The sequence below is a fragment of the Solanum dulcamara genome, chromosome 6 (assembly GCF_947179165.1).
Source record: "Solanum dulcamara chromosome 6, daSolDulc1.2, whole genome shotgun sequence".
NCBI classification, from domain to species: Eukaryota; Viridiplantae; Streptophyta; class Magnoliopsida; order Solanales; family Solanaceae; genus Solanum; species Solanum dulcamara.
This window is the reverse complement of record NC_077242.1, coordinates 79669400-79680269: the sequence shown is the minus strand read 5'-3', so window position 1 is coordinate 79680269 and position 10870 is coordinate 79669400. Positions and strand designations below refer to the sequence as shown.

Genomic DNA, 10870 nt, shown 5'->3' with positions numbered 1-10870 from the left:
ATTGTATTTAAAATTATGGAGTTAATGTTTTGGTCGTTTAAGGCCAAATATATAACTATACAGGTCGTGATTATATGATGACCTATTTGTAAGGAATATATAAATATGAGTTGGAGACACGTTAATTAATGAAAACAAAAAAATAAAAATAATTTAATTAGTAAACAAGTGTTTGAATGAATAGTCAACATAATTTTAATTTAAGTGGCGTTCACATGTTATTGTGGATTATTTTCAAGATTCATGATGTGTACAACACATTAATATAATTAGTGGCTTATTTCTTATCTGTAAAGGCACCATAATCTCTCTCAATACTCTTAATTTTTAGCTTAATTATTCTTCTTTATGATGTCAGTCTTTGAATTTCTCTTTCATTATATATGTGTGAACAAAATAAACAATCATCACCTATACCTTCTAGCTTGCTATTTCTTGTGTGTACGTATCAATATTAAAAAATGATCATTATCAAAAATTTAATTATGATATATTTTTATCACCGTAATATAAGCCTACTTGTTCCCTTGCGGTGATTATAACTATATATAAGGATTAATCAAAGTTCACTTCTAAATAGGTTGCACTAAGATTCTGTTTTAGTTTAATTTCCAGTTTGACTTGTTCAAGTCGGTATTTATGCAAATTTTAATACTAAGATTTTTCTTAGGAAACATTAAAAAACACGAAAATTCAAATGGTATCATGGAATTATACCCGAATAATTTTGAGTTAAAGAGCGTACCGTACGCCAAACAAATATATACTTCTTCAATATTATAATATCCTGAATAAACTATACCAAGTTAAACTTTGAAAGTCAAAGTTATGAATTTTAGTTTGACCATTTTGGAAAATTGTACTTTTAGTCCCTTAAATATAACTCTATTGTTTGTCCTTTTGTTTAGTGATTAAGTATATTTAACCTCCATTTAATTGATATATGCATTTTCAGTTTTTCTTCTATCTAACTGTGAATCTTCACAAATTTAACGAATTATTAAGTACTATATATATTATATCATTATCGATATGTTATGTTAAAATTGTATTGTTAAAACCATATTTGAGGGTGAAAGAATTCTAGAAACAGTAAACATTACTACGTGTTTCCGATATAAAATGTGCATATATACACATTCTAATTAATTAAAGATAATGTATGCCTAATCAAGTAATATAAGGACTACAATTTAAAAAACTCAATAACTAAAGGACCAAAGGTGCAATTATCCCAGAGTCTTATTTAGCCGTTTGCAACCAAATATAGTTAGTGCAATAGTTTAATAACAGATTGATAGGTGTTAACCCAAATAAAGCCGATCTAATTATAATTAAAAAGGTAATTAATAGGAGTTAGAAAGAGGAATGTATAGGATCTCTTCATTTTTAACAAAATTTCTCAAATACAAAAGTTGAAAATAAAAGGCAAAATCTTATTAGGAAACATTTTTCTCATTTTATAGGCATACAACCCTATCTAAATTAAAGAATTTGAAATACCTAATTCATAAAGACAGAAAAAAGCAGGTCATGGGAGAAGAGCTGTAACGTTATTTTCAAAAGATAACCCTACCTTTTTTGTTATTTAGTCAGCATTCCACTGATGAAGGCGAAATTGATAAAAAAAGAAGATACTCTTATATATCGTCAATGCACAAAGTTGATGACTCCCTCACATTCCTAAAGGACACACTGCCAACCAACAACTTGCTCAAAATGGGTCCCTCTGTTCATTTTCTTTTCTATTTCATTCGGTATTTGATATCCACATTAACGTTTGACTAATTTAGATTCATGTCGCATAGAGGAAAAGCGCTCTATACAAAGAATTTTCCATTTCGAGGATTCAATGTTGAAACCTCACTTTGATTAAAGAAGAAGAAGCCCATACATGGCACCAGTTAGATGAGTCTCTCTTCAATATTCTCTGCGTATTATTTTACGAAAGTAACTAAATTAATTTACTACTGCCTACCAAAAATACAAAAGCAAGTTAGAGTTTAAGACCTTTATTATCACTAAATTTTTGACTTCATTGATTATGACAAATGTGTATGTTAAAAAACTTTAATTAAGCCCAACAGATAGAAATTTTAGCGTATAATTTTGACTTTCAATTACTACTAAATTATAAAATGAGTTTATTAGCTTAACACCAAAACTAGAATAATATCTATATCTTTTCTTGTCTGTTTTTAACTCAGAGTCCAAAGTCTAGTTATTTTCTGGTCCAAAATTCTCCCATAAATTGCGAAGCAAATATGACATATTGTGAAGTAGAGAGGACCCAGTCTCACCAAATTTGCCTCTTTTGCATTCAACAGAAAAAAAAGTGGGCCTCTTATGTCCCTTTCCTAACATGGTGACCCAAGTTAACTGACCATCTGTTACGTTTGGTTAGTCTTCAACCAAATGTCCATTCAGAAATAAATTCGACCTCCAAATTTCAATTTAAATGTCTTTTCATTTAATTTTGTGTACCATCTTTTACGAAATAGTCAGCAATATAGAAGAATCTAGATTGATTGATTTTATGTAGTATTCACGAGATTATGTATAATCTATTATTTTAGTATTAATAAGACTTTCTTAGTCACTTGACTTCAATCAATTAGTGGCGCATTTATATCCTCCCCTAATAATTATTGGGTTAAAATAGTATACGCATATGATATTGTGATATTGTTCGTTTTGTAAGTCAAACATGCATGTTTTTCTCAAAAATGTCTTACACAATTAAGAATAACTTTACAATTAATGTATATCAGGTAACTATATATATTGTAAGTCGTTGTTCACACATCCAATGCACTCCTCAAATTAGCTTTGTATAGCTCATCACGAGAGGTGTATATATAGCTACTCATTTAATTAAGATGTAGATAAAATCCAAGCAGGAACGATTTGACACAACTCATGAAGGCGGCTCTAATTTAATTCCAAACGATAAAGTTGTTAGTATTGAATTTGAAGGAACTCATTGTTAATAACTTTATATATATTTGTCTATAGTCTCTAAAGTAAAATAGATGAGATTAAAAACCTTATCTTTATATGGCTTTTTGTAAAAGTTGATTGGATGTCGATCGAGTACCCTTTAGATGACTAAAGTGGACTACAACGTAAGCAAAAGTGGTTTGGTGAGTCATTAATACATCGATCGATCTATTTATCTATGCACGTTGCATGATAATCCTAAAAAGAGAAAAGACGTAAAGAAAATTAAATGGCAGTGTTATTTCAAATGCAAGGTCGATTGCGGGTCAAGCAGGCAAACTTACAACATACAGTATATATAGTACAACAATAGTAGGAAAGGGAAATTAATTACACACATTTGATCAATGGACTCCAGTAGTAGAAGAGTGAATATATTTATCAAAGGAATTCAACATATAGCGACGACTATCGTCAAACAATATCTTATAATAATTTTGTTTGATTATTTTTTGATTATTATATAAGGGAGAATTTGATTATTGTTCAAAATTGAAGAAGGAGGGTGATTTTAAAAGCAAAGTTGGGGTAAAAATGATTCTCATCCTATATATAATACCTATATATTTTGGATGCATGTCATGGACTTTAATGTATAGCCATTTCGTAAGCCAAAAAGTCGTGTGTAGGGCATAAATGTAAGGAAGTAGAAAACATCAACAACTTTTTGCTCCTCAAATTAAATACGTATAATTATTCAATTAAATGCAATAATAATGCTTTTTATCCTTTGTGGTTTATCTCAAAGCCCTTAATTTAATTCTACTTTAACCTTTCTTCAATAAAGTAGGTCACAATTTGTCTAATTCCAAGATAATATATTTATTTATTCTCTTTCATATATCTAATGATACTCATTTTCTTACGGCGTGTGCGTGTATTTAATTTGAACATTCCTTGGAGGATGAACTTTATGACATTCTAATATTTTTGTGAGATGTAAGCAATATATAAAATTTAAAAATCGATTTTGTATTTATTTTCTAGATCCTCCAAGTGTGAATAAACGGAAAATTCAATCAGCATTCTCCTATTGTCCTACTTTGGCTGTTTAATATGTGAGAGATTTTCTTTCATCAATTACTGTAATAGTCAAGGCTTCTATACAAATTTCTGCAAAAGTGGGCCCAATGAATATTATGAACCCTTTGTTAAGAACAATCTGAATCATCCGTTTCACCTTTTTAAAGCGTTACGAGTAATATTCAGTAATAATATTTTATTTATATGTATTGAATATGTGGATAATATAAGTGTTTTTTAATTAAAGAAGTGAACACAATCTTTTAACAAGTTAGGGTTAAAAGAAAATGAAAAGCAAAATATATTCTTTTACCAAAAAGAAGAAAAAATTAAAAAGATGAGATATACAAGAAAAGAGGATTTTGAAGGCCAACATAAGTTGGAGTGTACTAATGAGATCTTTAATTGGAGATTTTAAATTTAAATTTTGTGTATGAAAAAAATGATGTTGATAAAGTAAATTCTAAATGAATCTTATGAAGAAAAGGGCATCTTTGAGTGGCACGTAAAAAGCAGCGTAACTGACGCAAAAAGAGAGCCTAAATGGAGCCGCTTCGTGGATATTCACGTCACGTCCGATTGTCTCTTTCTTTTGCCCTTTATACTTTTTATTTAAGAAAAATAATTAAATTATTATAGTTGGGGCCTGGGGGGAGAAGGAGGGGTAGGGGGTCGGTGCTTTCCGTGTACGATTTGACTGTACGGCAATTACGAAAAAATCACGCCACCACTAACCTATCTGTTCACTTGTTTCTTTAATGCAAATTATTTAAAAGAATCCTATGAATAACAAATTCATTTCCTAATTAAGGGGTCCTGTGGGTTCCCTATTAATGTTTTCCGTACTGAAGGATCTTCAAATATAAAAATTAACAAATGGAAGAGAAAATTCAATTTATGTATAGTTTAAATTGAAAGGAAAACTATGTATAAGGTCTAGTGTATTCTTAATTGTATGTGAGATTGTTTGATGAAAAAGAATTGTGCCTATATGAAATTAAACGAAGAATATCACATCATATTATGAATATATTTTAAATCTAATATTGTTCAATTAAAGGATTATGGAGAGGTGTAGTGATAGTGTAAAACCTAACTTAGTGTCTTTATCCGTCAGGCTATTTTGCTACCCATAGTTTTAAATAAGCATAAATAAAAATGAAGTAATTACGTGAGATTGTTGGCAAAAAATATATTCTATTTAAGAATAGCTTTGAATTATTTTAGCCGAACACTATCATGCTCTATTTACATTTTATAATAAATAGCGTGACTTAACGAGTACAAAATCTCATTTTTTAAAACAATCATTTGTACATTTTTTTGTCTAATCAAACAATATATAGTTATTATTTGAAGAATCAACCATTTTTACCATGGGGATTGTAACATACCTTACTCAAAGCAAGTTAATTTCAAAATTTGGTAATAGTCAAATCATTCAAAAGGACACCCTTTTTTAAAGTCGTGGCGTGACATTCATGTGAAATGGAACTATCAATGTAGTTTTTTAAGAAATAATATCCACATGGTGGGATAGGGGACAGATAACAAATTAAAGGGGGTATAAATAAATGTGCATAATTAGTATTGTTGCTCAATCGACATTAATTTGTATTCAGTAGTTGTCTTATTCACTAATTTCATCTATTGGCGTGCAGGCATGTTAGTTTCTTCAATCAACAACTACCAAAAATGAACTTGTCTAAAATACCAACATAAGTCTATATTTGATTGGTTGTGCATATTTATTTTGGACCATATTATACTTAAATAAAATAGTTTAGCTAATTAATATCCGTAATCGTTGGATGTATGTCCTTTCCAGATAATGAATTACATGTCCATGCTTTAGAATAAATGCAGTACATACTCTGTATAAGTAGTTATCCAGCTTGTCTAGAAGATCTTTTATCCTTTTATCACAAAAGATCATATCATATATAGGTGAAATATTTGGTTATGGCTGTCTGGCTGTTCAATGTATCTTCTGAATTATGATAGGATTGAAGAATGGCAGGTGATCATCTGAGGTTTTTAGAGTTGGCCACGTGCTGCCATTCTGCATCAAAGCATGGATAATATTACCCCAAAAACTACCACAGTAACATTTCTGACCAAAAAGAAAAACATTTAATACTCCTTACTAATAGCACCTAAGACTAAAGTGGATCAAGAATCATTGGTGAAGACAAATATATATATTTGATGTTGGTGGGAGGTAATTAATATGTATTTCGTGGGATTAGCTGAGGTGGGCATAACAGTATGATTATTAATTAAAAAAAAGTACTCCATAGTAAGTATGTAAGTTTCATGTTTTATAGACAGGGGAGTACGTAGTATAGTAGTGGGACATGAATGGGGTGTTAGAATTGGTCAATTACAGTTTTGTTATAGTTGCAATGATTTCATTGATATATAGTAGGGGCTTGGATTTGGATGTCAGTTGACTTGTTGCATTGTGATCTGAGGAATGGGGGATTGCATAATTCTTTGTCTGCAGATTAGAATCCATCTCTTCCCACTTCTACACTCTCTTCAATTCCCTAATGGACCCATAAATTAAAAATAATCAGCTTTTTATTTCTTATTCCTCTTGTAAAAGAATCAATTTTTTTTTGTTAAAATCACCAAAGTTGCATAGATATTGTCATCAAATATTAGTGTAATTCTTTGTAACAAATTTTGTCAAATCAAAAAATAAATGAAAAGAATGTACAATCATGTTCCGCCCATGATTCTTCTCTTAGATAGTTGGTGCCTTGATATTTTTATGCATATTTTAGAATTTATGTGAATTCGAGATGGCTCTTCAAAAGAATAAATATGTTCGCTTTATATAGGTGTGAGATAGGATTTAAGATAATGCAATCCACAAGAATGAACAAGTCCCACAAATTTTCAAGAAAGTCCAAAGATTATTCTATAAATATGACAGTGCATTTTGTTGGTGTTATACAAATTGAATGAGTAAAGACGTAGGTAGAGAAAAAGCAAAGAAAGGAGAATATTGATCACGGAAACTTTGCTTGCAAAAATGGATGACACACAAAGCAGGCTACGCTTGCCTTAACAAACACAACTTTTCCATGAGAGAATAAGAAAAAATAATAATATCACGAGTCCAACGTTTCCACTACTTATTTTTGGGCTCATCCTTTTGTTTCTTTCCATTATTGACTTGTTTTTTCAACCCTTAAAAATCACCTTAATTATAGTCATTTTGAAATTCAATTAATTCAAATTCACACTAGAAAATCTCATTTTAAAATAGATTCATAAAACACTCCTTAACAAAACCAATTTCATATTCTAAGAGTTTGAACATATCGAATCTCCCAATTGGTTGGTGATCGATGAGATTAATTTATTGATTTGGGCTATTATCACCTTTTGAGTTGATTTTGAATACTTAGATTCAATGTCCTTTCTCTAATCATAATATCAGAATTAGACCCATCTCAATTATGTTATTCACGCTCCAATTATCAGGTTTGAACATGAGGAGATGTTTAGTATCCCACATTTGTCGGTGATATAATTAATTTTTTTTCTGTATATGGTATTGAGTAATCCACGTCTCCTGAGCTATATATTAGGGCTAAGTTTGAGGATTAATTTTTATTTGATGGTAAAATTCCTATTATTTTGCATATTCGAAAAGAAAGATATAATGTTTTGTGTTAACGTAAGACGCAAATTAAAGGAGTGGATTGAGAAGATCTGTTTATCAAAAATAAAGCAATGAACACATTATTGAACAAATAATGCGGTAGATTCAATTCCATGAATGTGGCACCTTAGGTCAGCTTATAGATTTTATTGTTTTACCATATGCCAAAGTTTCACTGGTAGAATTTATTTATTTTTTGTTATCTACAACAATATCTATTTGCTTAATTATTACTCATTCCAATTATTCTATAATATTAACATTCTTTGTTTAATTAATGATGGAGCAAATTGGTGGTAATTAACGTCAAACCAATCCCTAGGTATGCGTGCACCCCATCAATCTCAAACTTGTCTAAGTACACAAAGCGAATGCTACCTAAAATTAAGACAATTTCCCCCAAACTTTAATTTGTCTGGATTATAAGGTAGGTATCGTTAGTTATACGGTCCATTTGTACTCATGTACCTTGTAACCAATATTCTTTCTTAATTAGATCTTCCTCAACCAATATATACAAATTTTAGTTTCTCCTTTGCCTAGGGACTAGAATATATATAAATAGGGACAAACAATTAGTAAGCTTGTAATTGTGCTTAATTGTTTATTCATAGTTACCTGCACAAGCAGAATAACTAGTGGCGATCCACTGTTTATTACACCAATGTATTTGACCCAAACTTTAGAGTTCACGCCTTTCTTAATTAAAGAAAATATAAGTAATTCGAGTTCTCATTGCTAGAGATCATTTTACTCCTGTATTTTTTCATTGTTAAAGAATATTTTTTGATGTGAATTCAAATTTAATTAGGCTTCGATGTGATTGTCGAATAAGAGAAATAAAAGAAAATTCTATATTGATAGAATTTCACGTTTTTTTTTTTACCTTTTTAGGTGTCATGAAAAAGTTTTGACATAACTTTTAAGAAAAAATTAATTAAAATTTTTATCTATATATATGTCTATTAATTCTAAAATAATTAATGTTAAAAAATAAAATTAAAAAAAGATAATTAATTCTAATAACTATTTTGAGATAAATATTTTTAATATAAATGATGACTAAAAATGAGAAGGGAGTAAGTCAAGTCGATGGATCTAGTCAAGTTATAAGTGTTTTCTTAATGCACTGAAATTACTAGGTAATTAAGGCTAAAAAAATTAGAAATGTACACACATCCCACTCTGCCCTTTCTCCCCCACCCCACTAACAATAATTGTACCTGCCAAGTACGTCTCTCTGTACCTCTCAACTATCCCTTCTTTCTTCAAACTCCCATAACACCCATCTATATAAACACCAACCCCCACACTCTTTCTCCCTCAACTTCTCCACACGCACTTGTCTCGTTTCTCCATTATTACCCTTTTCTCCCCCTTCCCCTCCCAATCAACACGAAAAATGAAGAAACTTATTCGACGTTTATCCCGTGTAGCTGATTCTTCCTCTAACTACTCCTTGCTCCGTTCCGAATCCCGGTCCTCGTCTCGTCCCCGTCGGCTACAATCCTTCCGTACTGGAAAGTTCAGATCCGGCACCGGAGTTCCTGAAGGACACCTCCCTGTTTACGTCGGTGATGAGATGGAGAGATTTATTGTTAGTGCTGAACTTCTCAATCATCCAATCTTCGTTGAACTCCTAAATAAGTCGGCTCAAGAGTATGGTTATGAGCAGAGAGGTGTTCTTCGTATCCCCTGCCATGTACTCATCTTCGAACGAGTACTCGAAGCTCTTCGGATCGGCGATGACCTTCAGGATCTTCTCAGTGCTCTCTCCGATGACTTGCTTTAGCGCTAGCTGTGTCTAAGATTTTTCTTCTGCCTTTTTTTTTTTGCTCTGCTTTTTTTCGTCGTTGCTACGAAACAGTGGAATTTGCGGTTAGGTAGAGCAGATCTCGATCGAAGATACTATTAGTTACTAGAGCGAGCGTGTTTTCTCTGTTTTTCCCCTTTCTGAGTCGTGTAAATATTCTGTGATCGATGGAAAAGGTGGAGGAGGATTTCAGCAAAAGTAGAAACACGAAAATGTGATTCACATATACTACTTCTTACTGTACATTTTTAAAATATTTTTACGTTTCAATTTTGTTATGGTATTTATCAATTGCAATTCATCTTCCATATTAAATTTGAAAACGCCTCAATGGCGATTTGTAGCAGGTGGGGACCTTTCTGTAATTTCCGAGATTCGCGGCCAAATTTCATTCTTTTGAGCTGGGATGTTACAATCTTTCAATATTCGGATCTGTAAAAGTTAGGGGCAGTTTCGTAATGACAAAACAACAACTCATACTCATGATATAATACTTCCCGGTGTTGAAGAGTCGTGGACTTAGGAGCACTGTCCTTTCGCTCAGTAAATTCTTACCTGGAATATTTACTGTACTTTAATTATTTAATTAGGCAAATATATATGATAATTATCTACAGTAAAAAATTAAGAATCATGTTAGTAGTAGTAGTTGTCCACGGGACTCACTTTAGAAAAATTACTCCCTCTCCCTTATTCCTTCTTGTCATCTCGGCTATAAAAAACCATACACGAAAAAGAAAAAAAAACATAGGCAATCATCTCCCATTTTCTGTTCTTCTTAATTTTTTTTTATTCTCTCTTTATTTTATAACACGTTATCTGTCCGAGCCTCTATCGCTTTGAGCTATATTTTTAAGAAGGTAATAAAAGAAAAAAATATGGATATGCCTCAAATTTTGTTTGGATCAATGATCGAATAGGTCATCCTCGATCAATAATGATAAGATGCATTCTTGAAAATTCAACTGGACATCCGTTAAAGAACTAGAAGATTCTTTCGAATGATGAATTTTCATGTGCTGCTTGTTACCAAGACAAATTAATTGTCAGGCATCGACCCTGAAGGTTGACATCGAATCTCTCAGTTTTTAAAATGTATACATGAAAATATATGTGGACCTATTCATCCACCTAGTGGATTGTTTAGATATTTTATAGTCCTAATAGATGCATCGTCTAGATGGTCTCATGTGTGCCTCTTATCATCTCGCAACCTGGCGTTTGCGAAGATGTTAGCACAAATAATAAGTTTAAGGCGCAATTTCCAAATTATCCAACTAAGGCCATTCGCCTTGATAATGCTGGAAAATTTACATCCCAAGTTTTTGATGATTATTGCTTATCAATTGGGATAAAAA

The 10870-nt window shown here is 31.3% G+C and overlaps 1 protein-coding gene across 1 annotated transcript; it reads left to right on the top strand.

Annotated features, from left to right (window-relative positions):
* The first annotated feature begins 8888 nt into the window (after positions 1-8888).
* LOC129893189 (auxin-responsive protein SAUR71) lies at positions 8889-9877 on the top strand. Its single transcript, XM_055968677.1, has one exon. The coding sequence runs from the start codon at positions 9102-9104 to the stop codon at positions 9489-9491; it is 390 nt and encodes a 129-aa protein (XP_055824652.1). The 5' UTR covers positions 8889-9101; the 3' UTR covers positions 9492-9877.
* The last annotated feature ends 993 nt before the right edge of the window (positions 9878-10870 follow it).